The sequence below is a fragment of the Cynocephalus volans genome, chromosome 1 (assembly GCF_027409185.1).
Source record: "Cynocephalus volans isolate mCynVol1 chromosome 1, mCynVol1.pri, whole genome shotgun sequence".
Classification (NCBI taxonomy): Eukaryota; Metazoa; Chordata; class Mammalia; order Dermoptera; family Cynocephalidae; genus Cynocephalus; species Cynocephalus volans.
The window spans coordinates 4,041,106-4,058,136 of NC_084460.1; the positions used below are offsets into that span (position 1 = coordinate 4,041,106).

The 17,031-nt window shown below is 54.5% G+C and overlaps 1 protein-coding gene across 2 annotated transcripts; it reads right to left on the reverse strand.

Moving 5' to 3' along the window:
• Nucleotides 1-15,747, reverse strand: WASHC1 (WASH complex subunit 1). Of its 2 annotated transcripts, none has more exons than XM_063098917.1 (11): nt 15,690-15,747; nt 12,877-13,030; nt 3,921-4,032; nt 3,599-3,745; nt 3,289-3,425; nt 2,916-3,051; nt 2,591-2,792; nt 2,320-2,493; nt 1,477-1,635; nt 601-669; nt 1-436 (listed from the first exon to the last, which is right to left on the reverse strand). In XM_063098917.1, exons 2-11 carry the CDS (start codon nt 13,023-13,025, stop codon nt 300-302), a joined length of 1,422 nt encoding a protein of 473 aa, XP_062954987.1. In that variant the 5' UTR covers nt 13,026-13,030; nt 15,690-15,747; the 3' UTR covers nt 1-299. The 2 variants fall into 2 exon arrangements, with proteins under 2 accessions (XP_062954987.1, XP_062954978.1); XM_063098908.1 differs by lacking the exon at nt 15,690-15,747 and adding an exon at nt 15,164-15,681.
• Between the last annotated feature and the right edge of the window lie 1,284 nt (nt 15,748-17,031).

Consider the following 17,031-nt stretch of genomic DNA (forward strand, 5'->3'; position numbering starts at 1 on the left):
TCTTACATCGTCCTTTATTGATTCATGGTGCTGTTTTCAAGTCTCTTTCGAGAAGAGCACACGCTGAAGGGTAGAGCACACGGTAGAGCAGGCACACGGTGGGGCACAGGTGGAGAGCGAGCCCCTCCCACCCCACACTTAACGGTTTCATGCAACCTACCCGCTCCCTGAAGAAGGCCCAGCACAGACGTAGGGCAGTCCTGCACCATCCCTGTCCCACCAAGGGGGCTGTCCCGGCTGTGTCTGTCTGAGGGCCACAGCCCAAGTCTGGGTTGGGGGAGGAAGGAGTGCTGAGACCCCTAGGATTCCCAGTCATCCTCGTCCTCTCCCGGTGGCTGCTGTGGGGGAGGCAGAGGCGGGATGGAGTCTGACATTCGGGCGAAGGCTCCTCCTGGCCCCTCGCTGGCCCCTGTTCCAGGTCCTTTCCCAGAGATACCTAGAAGGGAAAAGGCTGTGAGTGAGGGTGTATGGAGGCCCCAGGTCACACAGCCCCTGGAGATTTAAAAACAGGAAGAAAGAGGCAGAACAAAAGTACACTGCAGGGTACACTGCAGGATACCCTGAGGCCCCTGCCCTGAAGGTGGCCCCCCTGCCTCCTACCTTTGCGCCTCATGACCAGCTTGTTGAAGAGATCTGACATCAGGTCTCCACCTTGGCTTGTGGCTCTCACTGCAAGAGGAAAGCCGTGGGTGAGGGAGGGTGTGGGGGCCAAGTAGGGAGGCTCCAGGTCCAGTTGCCAGTGCCCTCTTGGCTCACTTGCCCCCCTGCAACAGTCCCCAGCCCTCTCCACAGCCACATGTTCATCATGAGCTCTGGGAGCTTCGGTCTGTCCATGGATCTGGCAGTGGGTATTATAAGAAAATGGTGAACGTCATGGCCATCCTGTAAGACATGGGCAGGTGTGAGCAGCCCCACTGTAGGGATGAGGAAACTGGCCCAAAGAGGTTAGGCAATTTGCCTCACAGGACAAGTCAGAAGCAGAGCTGGGCCTTGGCAAACTCAGGACTGTTGACTGCCTGGCACTGCTGCTTTATGCACAGGTACTGCATGGTGCCAGTGTTTCGGATTCACAGCAGACTCATCTAGCCTCAAGAGGCTTATAGAAGTGTGGAGCTAATCAGGTCTGTTTCTAAAAATATCTGTGGCCCCCTAACCATTTCCTTAGACAACTCTTGGCAGAATCTTGAGCAGATTCTTTGGTCATAGTTTGGGCTGGGTGAGGTTAGAGAGGAAAGCTCTGCTAAGCAGGCTCCAAAACCAGGAAGGAGCCCTAGGCCCAGGCAGGAGGAGGGGGGATGTCAGGGGTGGCACTGAGGGCTTCTAGCAAGCACCCTAGGAAAACACTGGGCAGACTGGCTGGGAGCTGGCCCTACCTGAGGTGGGGAGGGCAGAGAGCACCCTGATGGACTCTACTGGAGAGAACATGGCCCTTTTGCTTAGAGCCCTCCTGCTGCAGCAGGTCCAGGGTCCCCTCACCTTGTTCCTGCTCCTTCTGTTTCTTCTTCTCCAGCTTGCGCTCCTTGACGCTGCGCAGCTTGGCCTTGCCGATGCCCCCAGCTTGGCGGATGGACTCCAGCAGAGTGGCCCGGCCACTGGAGGGGTCAACCACTTCCTTGGGAGCTCCCTGGACTAGAGCTAGGAGGAGGGGAAGGGTACAAGGAGGAAAGGCTGCTCGGTCAGGGCTGGGCTGTGGGTCTAAGTTCAGAGCGAAGCCTCAAGCCTGGCTGTGCGGGAGGGTGTCTCCTCTTGAGAGGAAGCCAGCTGGTGACACTGGCCCTTTGGAGACTGTCTGGGGCCTGGATGCTGACTTCCCAGCCACCAAGCTCAGGAGTCTGTGCCCAGGACCAGTCTTGGTCCCTCTCCAACCCCCTCCTGATTAAGTGCCACCCTGCAAAGGTGGACCCTGTGAATTACTGATGTTCTGACAGTGTCTCAGCTTGACACATGAGCCAACAAAGGGTTTTTGTGCCAGGTCTGATGCTGCACACAGGCTGGGAGATACAATATTAACACAAATTTTGTAATCCCAGGAACACTGAATATTTTGTTGCTGTGGATTTAAATTTTTTAGTAGATCCCTTTTTTCCTTTTGTTTAATTGGGAATGGGGGACCCAGAGTCACGCTCGTCCCTGGAGGTTAGAATTCCAAAGCTCTGAAGGCACAGTTGGAAAACTATTTTATAAACTCAGTGGAACAACATAATTAAAATGAGAACGATTCTGAAAATCTAAGATTTATGACCACTTAAACTGATAGGAAATCCTTCAGGGAAGCTGAAGTTAGGGAGAGGTGCCCTTAGAGAGCAACCCTGCTCCTACCTGCAGGAGACGTGCTGCCATCGCTGCTGTCCTCCCTGGCGCCTTGGCCTGCAGAGGCCACAGTCTGTGACGGGGGTGGGAGTGGGGGGCCACTGTCCATCACTACAGGAGCCAGGGGAGGTGGAGGGGGTGGTGGGGGTGGTGGGGGTGCTGTCAGTACCCCATCTTCTAGGTCTGAAACAGCAGTGTGAGAAGATATATGGTACCTCGGGAAGAAGGGGGCCAGGTAGGGGAGCTCCCCAGCCTAACTCCCCCCTTGCTCCCAGCTCACCTGGCTTGAAAGGCTCAGCTACCTCTGTATGGAAGGTGGGCAGCTCTGGAATGGCACCAGGGGCAGATGGGGCAATGCCAGGGCCCAGGTCGGCACTGTACATGAGGTCGTCAGCGATGCCAGGCAGGTCAGGGAGGTACGATGGCACGTCGATCTCGGGCACGTGGCCCAGGTCTGGCACATAGAAGTAGTTCTCTGGAACCTGCAGGATTAAGTGAGGGACGTAAGTGGTGACAGGGACCTGCAGGGGTGGGGGCTTGATAACAGGGCTGCAGTATCCCCTCTTCACTTGCCGCTGCCTCCCCCCAGCCTTGTGTCCCCCCACCTGCCGCTCCAGCTGCTCCCTCTTGCTGATGGACAGAGGTGCGTCAAACAGCTTCTCCTCCGTCTCTGCCCCCAGCATCACGTGGGTCTTTGTTACAGCACCAGCCAGGGGGTCCAGGAAGACATACTTCTTGTACCTACAAGGGTGGGGTGGGGGTCAGATGATCCATCATCTTCTGTTCTAAACCGTCTTCCCGACCTCTCTCTCCCATTTCATCAGGGAGCACTATTTGCACTGTGGATTCCCAGGCCTTACAAGCCAAACCAAACTGGCCAGCTCCTGGCTCCCAGCCTCCCGATAAGCTGCCCCCAGGGCTCCCACTGAGCCAGGCCAGGCCTCCCCCCATGTCCCCGCGGCCGCCTTCTGGCCATACAGGTTCTCAGTGGTGTTGAAGAGCAGCAAGGAGCTGACGGAGCTGATGTTGCTGGGAAGACCCCCGAGCCCCTCCTCGGCCTCATCCTCAGGCTCCAGCCTGGTGCTCACACACACAGGGAAGTATTTCAGCTTCTCCTGGGGGGAGGGCCGGAGGTGACAGAGGGATGGTGGATTTCAGTGCCAGGCCAAACTGACCCCCACCACATCCCAATCAAAAACCTCTGAGGGGACGGAACGCTATGGTGGGCCCTCAGTTCCTCCCAGTGTCTGGGACCGCCCAATGTGTGGCGAGTGTGTGGCCATCAGACCTGCAGGGCTCGCTCGTCCAGGGGGCGGTGCTTGCTCTGGATCCTGTGGCGAGGGCGTCTCTGCAGGCCAGGGTCCTGGGCACCTATGAAGATGGAACTGTATTCCTGCAGGCGCTCTGGAGCTGGGTACTTGGCACTGGAGAACACCTGTGGACACAGGGACAAGTCTGAGGGTCCCAAGAGGTTACAGAAAGCATAGGGTTGTTTGGCAGGCAGGAGGTAAGACCAAGGTGTGGCTGGGCAGCAGGGACGGGGCCTGCGCAACGTCAGAGGCATGGGGAGAGGGCCCACCAGTCACGGGCCCCAGGGCCACATGGGGTACCTTGATGGCCTTCTTGCTGCCCTTGAGCTTCTCGATCTTGGCCTGGGCCAAGGAGACCCTCTCCCCAATGGCCTGCAGCTGGCTCCGGCTCAGCTCTACACGCTGGGAGATCCTGCCACAGAAAAGATTACAGAGGCTGGGGGCTGCCCCCAACCCCTACAGCCTCCTGCTTCCAACAGCAGACATGCAAAGCCAGGGTCTTGGTCAGGGGCTCTTAAAACGATGTCACCTGCTTGTTGGGGATGATCATGGTGCTGTTCAGATGGCCTCTACAGGGGTTATCATGGCACTGGGTAGGGATGCCTGTCCCTGAGTGGGCACCTGTCTGTGCCATCTAAAGGAACATGGTTCTGGCCTCCCAGGAGTTTCCAGCCTCAGCACAGGGATGCAGAGAGACAGAATCGTAACTACCTACACGTATGTGCACAGCTATTCACATCTGGCAAAGCGTTTCAGTCACCCCTCACGATCACGTGAAGGAGACAAAGCTGTCTCTGTGCAGAAGTGGCCAAGAGCTCAGCCAGGCTGAGGGAAGGCCACTGCTGCTGAGGACGTCCGCCTCCACAGAGCAAACGCTCAGGGGGTAAATCCAGAGGCCTGGCCTGGCGCACAGGGCTCTTGGTGGTCTGCTCCCCAGCTGCTTCCCTCCCCCAGATGAGGGGCACACTCAGCAACACCAGCTGCCTGCTATCCCCTGAACGTGCCCAATGCATTCCCGTCTCATGGCCTTTGCTCCCAATAAAACACCGTCTCCGCAGACATACGTGGCCGGCTCCCTCACTCCACCACATCCCCTCCCCCCGGAAGCCCTCCTGACCATGGAATCTACAGACACACCTGTCACGTGCCAGCCCTCCCCTGCCTCCCCTTCATGATGTGCTGGACACGGGCCTTTCTCGCCTGTGTGTGCTCCAGGGGCTTGGAGCCTTGTTTGGCCCACTGCTGTGTTCCTGGAGCCTAGGACAGTGCCTGGCGCCTGGTAGGGGCTCACTCTACAGTTACCAAATGACTGAAACCCATGTGCCTTATGCTTACTGCACGCCAGCCTCACGGTGCTTTCCCCGTCATTTGGCCACAGCAAGGCTCTTCTCCCTGCAAAGTTAACTCCGACCCACATGCGCTGCAGCATCCTACCAATTGCTCCTGCAGCTCCCTTACCTCCGAGAATGCCAGTCCCTGCCCACGACCACCACGCTCCACATTGAGGGTGGTCAGTTCTCAGCTGTCACCCAGCAAGAGCGTGAGCATGTGAGGAGTGAGAAGCCATGGGCGGGGGTGGGTGGTGGGTGGGCAGAGGCACAGGTTAGGCATGAGGAAGGCAGGAGGATAAGGTGGGATGGCAGAGGGGCCCACTGCCTCTGGGGTCAGAGGATTTCTCTGAAGGTTAAAATGAACAATCAGAAATCTGGCCCAACCTTCCCAAACCACTGCCACCAACTCTAGAAGGTTTTGGCCCCCAGAAGACTCACCCAGCCAGCCAAGTTTACAACCCGGGGGTCTCCGTGCCCTAATGATGTCTGCCCTGATTACTCCTGGCTCCTCACGTGCAGGGGCTCAGTGAGGTGGCAGGGCTGGGGTACGAGCAGGCGCCCAGAGCAGCTTAGTTTTCCTTGACTGGTCTCAGGGTGGCAGCAGTCCAGATGGGACAAAGGAGGGCACCGTTTCCTTGCAGCAAGACAAAGCAGAACCACCCAACCCATGCATGCTCCCTCTTTTCCAGCAGGGAGAGGGGTTTCAGTCCACTGTAAAGGGGCATTCAAGCACACGCTGTTTTAATTCACTCCAGTTCCCAGCACAGCCGCATCCTGCCCCTGGGTGTGGAAGTGACCTTCAGTGGTTACATAATCACTCTACTTGAAGTCCACAGCGAGAGTGGGAGGGACATTGAGCCTGGGGATGGACAAAGGCCACTCTGTTCTGGTCCTGCCATTGAGGAGAAAAGGGCTCTCTCAAAGTTGCTAACATTAAGCTTAAAAGTGAGCCCTGGCAAATTTCTGGGATGGATTATTAAACTGGGGGGTCTATAAGCACTTAGAAGAAGAGGCAAGTCCCAGGGGCCAGCACTGTTCTAAATGAATCGTATTTCTTTTTCTGACAGGATTATTAGAGTGGTGTATCAGGGAAAAACCTTCAGCACAATGCATCTTGAGTCAGCAAGGATTCTGACAGCTTCTAACAAAATCCTGTGGACAAGATGGAGCTATGGGGGTTGGAGGAGAGTACGTATAGGAAAGATAAGAGCCAGATGAACGATGGCCCCCAAAGGGCACGCAGTGTCGAAGAATGGACGGATTTTAGCCTTGCCCATAAATCTCTGGCAGGATCCTGTGCAGTTCATTCAACACCTGATTAGAAAATGGGACATCATATGGAAGAGGGTCAAAATGGTCTGCATGATGGGATAAGACCAGAAGGATGGCTGCAATTGACAAGATTAAATTTACAAGGGATGAATGTGAAGCCCAGCATTCAGATTTAAAAAATCAAGTGCACAAATACAGTAGGTAGAGGGAACTTGGTTTAGCAGCAGTTGAGATGAAGAAAGACCTGGAGGTTTTAGTTAACTATAAGCTCAGTAGGAGATAAACGCATGCTAAGCAGCTTTAAAAGAAATGAGATCGTAAGGTACACTTCTCCTTATCCCTCTCCTACCCTCTGTCCTTCTTTCAATAAACAAGGGACACTTGCTCTCTTTGAGGCGCTATGGAGAACACAGAGCCCTGGATTAATGAGCACTAACCACGCCAGGCCCCTGTCTCATCCACAGTTGTGTCCCCTTTAAACTGGACTCTGTCTTGAGAGGACTCTGAACTCCCAGGTCAGAGAGTCTTATTCACTGCTGTGTCTCTAGCACCTGGGACGGAGCCTGATGTGCAGCAGACACTGGTTGAGTAGAAAGTGACAAGGAACAGAGATCCGGAGGAGGGTGATGAGGGAGAAACTCGTGTCAGATGGAGGCAGCTGAAGGATGTTCTGGCTGAAGAGGAGAAGACTTTGAGAATATGGTAATTCCCTCCAAGTATCAAAACTATCAGAAGGGCTGCCAGATGGAGAAGTGATTAGACTTACTCTCTGTCACCCCAGAGGGCTGCATTAGGACCAGTGGGTGGAGTTACAAGGAAACTGATCTCGGTTCTGCATATGGAGAACGTTCTAGGAAACAGCTGCACAGCTTTGCAAAGCAATCAGATTCCAGCTGGAAGACCACCTGTCAGGAAGCTCCAAGGGAGAGTCCCGCCTAGGCAGGGATGGAAGACATGATTTCTGGGGTTCTTTTCTTATCGAAGAGCCTAACGGTTAGCTTCCTGACAAAGCCCCAGAGAGTCGGATCTCTTACGGCCACACGCCATGATGCCGAGGGAGAGTACAGACCCAGGATGAGGACAGCTTTCGTTAGTTTGCCGTCTCAACTGACTGGCAGTGACGGGCTGGAAGGCTGTGTTAGGAGAGACCACTAAGCCTCACTGGGGCTGGGATGTTGGTTAATAGCCCCCAAGCGGGCAACTTGTTGCCATTCCTGGTCTAGACCCCCTGGCCTGGTGGCCTACCTCAAGGGAGGCCAGTTTCCCAGCCCCTCACTCAAGCTTGTCCCCTTGCATGCTTGCCCAGACATGAGCAGGGAAAGCCGCCACTGTCAGCGTTGGGGATGGAGCTGGCTCACCATCTTCCTCTACTCCCTGGAGCGGCTGCTTTTCCAAACATCCCTCTCTTTCTTCTTTTCCTCCTCACCCCTCAATGTTCAGCACGTAACTTGACTACATTCAGTTCGTAAAACGCGGTGCTGGGGGCCAGGCGGACAGAGATGAACCAAACAGCACACATCTGCCCTGGAGGTGACTCGGGTCTACCAGGGAGATGAGGAGTGACATCAATAACAACAGTGTCCCCCTCTCCTGGGTGTCACATTACTTAGCAGTGTGGCTTTAGGAAGTGTGACTTCTGTCACGGAATTACTGTGAAGGTCACATGAACTAGCATAAGTACAGTGCTCCTGTACCCGCTGACACAACCCAAGTACTCAGCTACCATTTGCTATTATTACCCAGAAGACTAGGAGTGACGGGGGGCTACAGGCACTCAGAGGAAACTGAGAACTGCATGGGTAGACATGGGTGGGGACGGGAAGTCTCATGGAAAAGGCAATCTTGAGCAGACACAGAGAAGGACGTTCCAGGCAGAGGAAACAGGCACTGTGCAAGGACGCCACGGAGGATGGAGCGACAGAGCCATGGCAAGGAGGGACCATCGCCCTCCTGGAGTGGCAGAGGGTGGCTAGGACGTGCTTGGGCTCCCTGTCCCCCCATGTGCAAAGACGACCTCCTGTTCCCCTATGAGAGTATTTCCTATGAGGTCAGGCAGGCTGGCCCCTGCAGCACTGCCACGCATCATGGCAGCAGCACAGTCCCCTGAGGCTGCTGGGGAGGAGAACCCCCCTGATGCAGACCAAGGCTGCTCCTCCCCTCGCCAACCCTGAGAAGCAGACCCTCAGCCTGGGCCCTGCCTTCCCCTCTGTCTTCTCCACACTCTGGGGTAATTAAGAATGATCTGCTAATTATGCCGGCAGCTGACTGAGTGCTGCGTAACCTCGGGCCATCAGGTGCCAATCAGTAGAGAGAAGCAGGAAGACGGGAGGAAGCGAGGACACGTTAGGATGGGCAGGTGAGAAGGCAGAAGAGGAGGAGGGAAAAGAAAGGAAGGGTAGGAAGGAGGAGGAGAGGGAGGAAAGGAAAAGCGCTTTGCGGAGACAAAGGAATCCTACCCCAGGAGGAAGGAGCTAGGTGGTGGCTGGGGCTGAGGGGGAATGGCAGAGAACGTCATCCGAACTTCCACACACACGATGTGTCCAGCTCCTCTTCCCTGTGCCATTCCAACCCCCTCCTGCCTTGTCGCCTGAATCACGTGAGGCAGGTGACATCCCTGGCAGATATTTTGGGGCCTGGCCTGTCCCAGGTGATGGTGGGGCAGGCGGAGGGCTGAGAGATACTTGTCATTCTCTCTGGTCTCCGCAGGCTCCTGCTGCTGCAGCAGAGCAGGAGGAAGGGCGCCAGCCTGGAATGCTAATGTGCCATGAGCTCACCTTCCTGCACCGAGCAGCGAGCGAGCGAGCGCGCACGGGGCCCCAGCGCTCGCACAGGCCCCAGCGAGGCCGTGGCCAGGCCTGAGACAGGGAGCAGCAGGAGGGGACACAGCGTCTCTTCACCACCTGTCTCTTCCTCACAGGAGGTTTCCAAGCAGAAGGAGCGCATGTAAGGGGGGAGATTCTAAGCTGGGGTCACATCCCCACTGCAAAAGCCTCTGAAAAACGAAAAGTCCACATGCTTGTTGACTGCTGCAGGGTGGGGGGCAGGTGGACGAGGACGGGTGTTGGCACTGCCTGCCCCCACTCAGTCCTCCCTTTCCTCACCCTCATTCATTCCCGATCTGTCATCATGTCCTGTCACTGTTTCCTTTGAGATGTCTCTTATCCAGCCCTCCCTGCAACTCCCCTGGACTGCAGCTTCATGCCTTTCATGCCCTGACTGTGGTCACAGCTTCCAGGGTGTTCCCAGAATCCGCTCTCTCCTACCTCTTGTCCACGGTGACAGCTGCCTGATGAACCTTCCCAAACTCTTCTTTCCATTGCCTCCCTGCTCAAGAACCCATCATTGCTCCCTACAGCTCCTCAAGAGAGCTCCGAGGCCCATCCCGGGTCCTAGCTTAGCTGTCCCAACCTTTCTCTCATTACCGTGCCCCTCCACTCCCGCCATGAAGCCGTCCCACAGCTCTGTGCAGGACATGAAGAAATGCAAGGCAAGGCTCCCAAGGGTGCCAGCCCAGAGGGGAGCAAGGCCTACAGGCACTCGCAGGCAACTTTTCCACTTTCTTCTGCAGTGAAGGACTGAATGTATGGGACAGGCAGCATGTCTGTACTCCCAATGCAAAAGCACCCCTGTTCAGGCCAGCCTCCTCAGGAGACTGTCACACATCATGTTCCAGGCCACATTAGGCTTCTCTAGAAGCCTGTGGCCCCCATTTCAAGACTCTACCAGGTGACCTGCACACCCACCTTCCGAACCCTGCATGGGCTCGCCTCCAGGAGCTTTCCCTAGCCACGTGGAAGAGGCACGTAGTTTTCCTCTCCAGCATCTGTCCTCCTTATTCAAGTAACAGCCTCCATTTCCTTTGGGGAATCCATCTCTCCCCCAGTGCTTCAGGGGGGGCTACACCCAGGGCTCAGGGGTGATGCAGGTGATCTAGGTCTAAGCCAATCAGTGTGTCATATACCCCCGGCCCTAGCAATCTATTCTGGGATAGACAAGAGGCCACATGAAGCAAGTGTGACTTCTGGAGGAAATGCTGGAGCAATGGAAGGCATTCTTTCCTTCTAGACCTGAACCCGAGAGTACGAGCTTTGGCCCTTCTGTCACCTCACCACCACTACAGCAAGGCTGTCTGAGAATGGAGCTGGCCCAAAAGAAGCTGAAATGGAATGAAAGGAAAACCAGGTTCTGATGACACATATACATCCTTCAGCTCCCATGCCTGCTCTACTGATCGGTTACTTTTTGCTTCACTTGGTTTGGTGAGTTCTGATGGACAGATGTGCCACCCATTCTAACTTCTTGCTTTTCTATATCTCTGGAAGTCCATGCTATGCAATTGAGAATTAACCTAGCCTGGCTGCATTCCCATTCCGGACTCTAAGCTCCTGGAGAACACTGCGCTATACACATCTTTGCTGGCCCCTGGGGTCCAGCACAATGTTGAGCACATGGTGGGATGAGCTGACCTGGAACCCGGTTGTGAGGGAACCTGGACTCAGGTCCTGCCCACCCTTGGAGGGCCTGCACCCATGCTCAACTAACTCACCCCTCCCCACCCCTGGAGATGGCTTTCCTGCTTTCTCATGCCATCATGGGCAGAGGACATGAGACTGGCTGTAAGGTTCCAAATACCAGGACAGGAAAGGAGAGTATGTCAAAAATCCAACGGCTCCCCTTAGAGAGCGTGAGCCTGCAGTCTCAGTCCTGGTGGCGAAATACGATCTCCTGGAGATTAGTTTTGGCATCCATTCCAAGCACTGGGCACGGGGTGGCCATGATCTGGGGCACATGGCTCTTAAGGGCCTGTGTCCTCCTGTTTATGTGTCCCTTGGGCACATTTAGTACAAAACTAAGCACCGGGGGCGTTAACACGTTCTATAACTATTGAGAGCAGGTTAACGAAGGGCCACCATAGGCAGCAAATGAGTAGCGATGACAACAGAGAAGAGCTGACATTTACTGAATGCTTCCTATGTGCCAGGCACTGCTGAATTCCTTTGCATGTTTTAAGTCATTTAATCATTACAACAATCCTACGTGGAAGATATTATTATCCCAACTTTACAGATGAGAACACTGAGGCTTAGAGGGGTTAAGTAGCAGCCAGGTTTGATATAAGGCACTGTGCTCCTGAGTGGACCCTTAACCACTTCAGTGCATGGCCCCGTGGGTACAGTTACAGTCTAGACAGGTGAGGCAGGCAGGTGGGTCAATAGGCAGGGATGAGGCAGAAGAGTCAAGAGGACCTGGTGCTTACTCCAAGTCCAACTGGACACAATAACCACATTTTCTCCCCCTACTGGGGAGGGCTTCCTGAAGGAGGAAGACCTCCAATTGGTGAAGGAAGAGGAGATTGCATGGTGAAGGGGTAGGGATTCCAGGTCTGGAGCACAGTCAGGGGCGGGGAGAGGATGACACGGAGCATGAGAAGAACCTGCGTCAGGCAGTCCAACATTTCACACTGGGTGGGAGTGAAGTTCCCCCGTGGGAGGCATGGTGCGGGCACCCAGGAAGGAGCCCTGAGCCTCATCTCAGGTTGCTGACGGACAGACGAAGACACGACCCCTATACCGGACAAACCCGGGACCTTCGCAAGGAAACAGCAAACACCATACATTCATTCACATTAAGTAAACGTTGTATGAAAAGCCACTGTAGCCCAAGGACTGTGCCGGATAAGTGCTGGAGGTACAAAAACTGCAGCTCTCCAAGTTCAAAATTGTCAGTGACCTCTAAGGCCCTGCCCACCTCACCAGCCTCTCCTGGCTTCAGCCACACTGGCTTCCTCTCAGATCCTTCCCACCTCAAGGCTTTAGCTCATGCCCAACCTACCCACTCACCCCTCAGATTTTACCATAAATATTATTTCACATGTGCCTTCCCTGATCCCCTCAGGCCAAGCCAGGCCTCCAGTTACAAGTCTCACAGCGCTCACCTCCCCTTAGCAGAGATGGTAATAATGCACAGAATCTGCAGCCACAATCCCTGAGCTTGAGCCCTGGCTCTGCCACTGGGCCAAGTCTCTCAGCCTTTCTGTGCCTCAGTTTCCTCATCCATACAATGGCGACAACAGTACCTCCTTATAAAGTGTAGCAAGGGTTAAGTGAGTTAATGTACTCAGGTCAATGGTTAATGCTATACAAATGTCAGTTATTACAAAAAAATACTATAAACAGCTCTTATCATAACTGTAATTAAATAACTTTAAAATTACAATTGATTAGGTCTCTCCTGCCAGCATACGCACTCTAGCTGGACAAGGACGCTGCCTTCTTCACTGCTGCGGCTAAAGGACCAGCACAGTGGCCTGCATACAAGTACTGAGTAAATATTTGCTGGCTGAAGGAATAAGCAAAGGAACAGGGCCCCTGGGGGGAGGGGAGAGTGTGAATCGGGAGAGCAGAGCCACCACTGGGGCCTGTGGGATCCACAGGAAACCAGCAGCTAAGTGGGTGGTGAGCTCTGGACACTTAGAAAAAGCTTCCAAGCTGGACTCCCGCCCTGGGCCCCTCCCCCACAGGGAAGCCAGCTGGGTCCCCCAGGACCAAGAATCAAAGGGGCTGCTCACACAGGTATGTTCCTGGGACTGGAGAGAGGACTGCCCAGGACAGGGGCAACCCTCTGATCAGGCGGGGGTGGGTGGCAGCACCCACCTGCTAAAGATGTCTCCAGAGACCTTCTGTAGGTACTGCAGGGCATCTGCCACCTGCTGGATGGCCTCCTCTCGCCGCAGATCTGGCTGGATGAGGGGCACTGCATAGCTCTGACCTGCCAAGGCGTGCTGGGTCCTCACAGGAGTCATGGTGCCTGTGTATGGGAACCAGAGCATCAAGACCACCCCACGTGCACGCACACCCACCCACCACGGGGCAAGATGTCTCAAGAAGAGAGCACAGCCTTCACTCCAATCATCTGCAGAGGTTCAGCCTGTGCAGGTGAGGACGAGGGAAGACAGTATTGGGTGGGACACTAGGAGCTCAAAGGAGATGGAATTCTGCTGATGCCTGTTGAGTAAATGAGGGAAGGAGAGGACAGGACCAGGGACGAGAGGAATTCAGAGAAGATGCAACATCTCTTGACCCCCTAATAAAGTGCTTGCTAGGCACGCTTTCCATACATTATCTCAGTTTAACCTTCTAAGCTTGGATAAACAGGAAAGAAATCCTAGCTGCAGAATAAAAAAGACGCTGGAAACAGAGGGATGAATTTGGGTGAGGGAGTGGTGGGGGGACGGGCAGATTATATGAATCTACATGGTACCCAGATCTGGAAAAGCAAATGCAGACACTTGGGCTCTCCCCACTTTGGCCCCTGAGGAAGTTGGGGCCTGCTCCTGAGGCAGAGTGGGCAGTGGCTAGTGACATTAGGTATAGGAGTCCATGCTCTCTCTGCTCACCCAGTCTAGAGCTAAGGGGGTCAGAAGAAGGGAGGGGCATGTGGGGGTGGAAGACATGAAGGAAAAACACTCCAATTGCAAGGTAAGGGCAGAGTCTATTTATATTGGGTTTAATTAACTCTGCTCCCTGGTGCCACTAAAGCAGCAATCACACTGCAGACGGTACTGATTTGATTGGCAAGAAATGCGCCAGGCAGAATATTAAGGCACCAGGCCCCTATAAATAGGCCTAATCACAGCCCCTCACTGGAAGACGGTGAGGAAGACATTAATTGGGCTTGGCACTGTGCCCCACACCTGTTCTAGGCATCTTACTGGGTTCTTTGGTTGCAACTGAGGTGTGGGTGGGGCTGATTAAGTGTCGTGGGAAGGGCCCAGGAGGTTTCATTTGGGCTTAAAGTGCTGTGTGACCTTGGGTAAGCTGCTTGCCTTCTCTGGGTCTCTGATTCTTTCAATTTCCCATCCTGCAGACTGAGAACTGGCACTGCTCTCTAAGTGGTTATTCCCTATAATAATAATGTATATATTATATATGATGTATCACACCAATATATTCAGCAAGCTAAAGCTCACTGCTCCCTTTGCTGGCTTCCCTAGACCTTTTTTCTACCCTTCTGGTTCTCTCCTACATGCCTCGAGCCAGCACGTCTGATCTGAGATAACCATTTTGCTTTTCAACTTTCTCCAGCAGTGAGTTTTTCCTTTGCAATCGTGCTTCCAGAAAGGACATCCTCAGCTTCCCAGACCTGAGTCTGCCTGAATGCCCATCATGGCCCAGGGGTTACTCTTCACCTCCCACTTCTCTTTCCTCCTACTAAATAACCAAAGCTGTGCCAAACAATCCCCAGCATCTGAGGAACCTCCACTGAGACCCCTTTCAAGAACTTTCCTCCCCTTCTTTGTATTCGTGCTGATGCAAATTTGCCAGCCACTCTAATTTAGTTCTGTGTCTAAATTCTCTCATCTGTAAGATCAGGAGGAGGGAAAAGATAGAAGATACTTTCTGTGCACTTCTTGAAATGAATTCACACTCAGGTAACTAATGTGGGAGAGGGTAGTATGGGCACAAATTTCCTAAACAAGGAAGTAGCAAGTCCTTTCAAGTATTAAGAGATTGAATACAACTGGTTAGTGGTTTACTCATTCTGCCTGTAAACATCTACTGATCATCTATTAGGTGCAGGCCATAATCACAACAAAGATGAATGACACGATACCAGACAAGGAGACAAGTCTCAACCAATTAAACCCCATGTGATAAGCCCTCTAATCCAGCCATGAATACAGTGCTAGGGGAGTCGATGAATACACTAAGGAATGACAAATCCCTTCTGGGGTTAGGGGAGTCAGGAAAAGCCTCTTAGTAGAATCTATACCTCTTTACCCAGGCCCATGTTCAAGATTTTTTCAGATTCTTTTTTGACAAAAATTGCATATAGGATTTATTGTGTGTTGCATAACATTTCTATTGGACAGCGCTATCTTAGAGAACCTGATTAAAAACTATGGACTCTTCCAGAAAAATGAACATTCATTCACCATACCCCTCTCCCGTAATGCGGTTTATAATTCCGGGTGTGCAGAGAACCCTTCTTGCAAGCCGTCCTCGGACGCCCCGCTCCCGGGGTGTGAACCCCAGGTTAAAAACCTCTGCCGCGGGCGATCAGGAACCGAGCCGGGTTTAAGCAGCGTGGGGTCCCCTACACGGGGCCCGGCGCCCGCCCCAGTGACGGACGCGAGCCGCGGCAGGCCCGGGCGGGGTCGAGCCAGGAGGTGGAGCTGGAGCCCCGCACAGCCCCGTCCCCGTCCCCCGCGGGCCTCGGCCGCACTGCGGGGGCAGGCGGGGAGCCGGCGAAGGGTGTGGCTCCCGGAAGAGAGCCCCGGACCGGGACGCGTCCTCCCGGTGGGCCGCGCGTCCGGCGCAGGGTCGGAAGTGGAGCCTCCCGCTCGCCCCCGTCCGGCCCCGCGGCCCTCGCTAGGGTTCCCCGGGCCCCTCCTCCGCCCCGCCGCTCGTCGCTCGCGAGCCCGGCTCCCCAGCGCGGCCCGCGGCCGGTGCAGCACCGCTCCCACCTGAGCGCCGCCGCCGCCGCCGCCCCCGCGACGCTCCTGCCGCCGCGCTTCCGCCCCGCGCACGCGCCGCCGGGTCCTAGCGCCGCCTGCGCGCGCACTCGTGAGCTGGTCCGGCCGCGGGCCCGCGCGGAAGCCAACGTGCGGCGGGCATCCGACCTTCCCGGCGCCCGGCTGCCCCGCCTGTGTCCCCCGCGGCCCTCCGCTCGGGCTCAGACGCGGGCCAGTTCACTCTCCAGTTTACGCTTAACTCAATAAAAGTTCTCTACCTAACCTACTACCGAGAGGCTCATCCCAGACCTCATTTTAGAGATTTCCTAGGAGCTGGACTGCAAACACACTTAACCTGAGCGAGCTGCAGTGGGGATGCTTGACCTCAGCCCAGACACAAAACATGGATGTCATTCGAACGTGTGGACGCTGAAGCCCTACCTGCCTTTGCTGGCCAGCTGGGGTCTCAGTGGGCCTGGGGAAGAAAGGCAGCCCTTGGCAGTCTTGCCGAAGCTGGCAGCATTTTCCAGCCTCCTGGATTTCCCATGACCCCTGAGCACTGACTTTAGAAATTTCTCATGCAGGTGTGAAGAGAGGAAGCAGAGTATTCCCAGCCCTTGATCAACATGAAGAAAACTGGAAATGAGACTGAGAACTTAACTTGTTTCCTATCCCAGCCTCTGGCTCTTGTACCCAGCTTTTTAGAACCGACTCCTCTTTCCTGGAAACTACTTTCCTCATTATCATTAAATTTCACCAAGACGCGTTGCTTCTTGGGAAGCTGTAAAGTAAGTCAAGTCATAACTAAAGCCAAAATGTTTCATTATTTTAGTTATGCTAAGTTTCCATTTACATTGTCAGAGCTAGGGCTCAGACCCTTCAAACCCATTGTACAGACTGGATCACGAGACCCCTCACATGCAGGTTCATGGTAGGTAACTGGGAAAGATTCCAGGAGCTGTTGGCAGATAACATGAGCTCAGTCCTCAGCTTCCTCTAGCTGCAGCAGCTTACAGGTCTGGCAGTGGCAGTGGCCTTGCAGAGGGTCCCGGGGGCACTAGCAGCAGCAGCCTCCAGCAGCAGTAGTGGCCTCCCCATGCCGCCCGCCATGGGGGGGCGGGGCATGGGGTAGAGCCACTCATCCTTATACTTAAGTCCATAACTCAGGACACCTGGGTGCACATGCGCACTTACACTAGATGATAACCAAGGAACACCTGAGCGCATGTGCCTGTTTACATCAAATGCTCAGCGAGATTCTGAACATCTGAGGGGCCTTGACCATTTTTCCTATATTTACCCAACAGAAGCCTTCCAAGGATGCCTGGAGAAAGGAGTATGGAAATGTCCCACC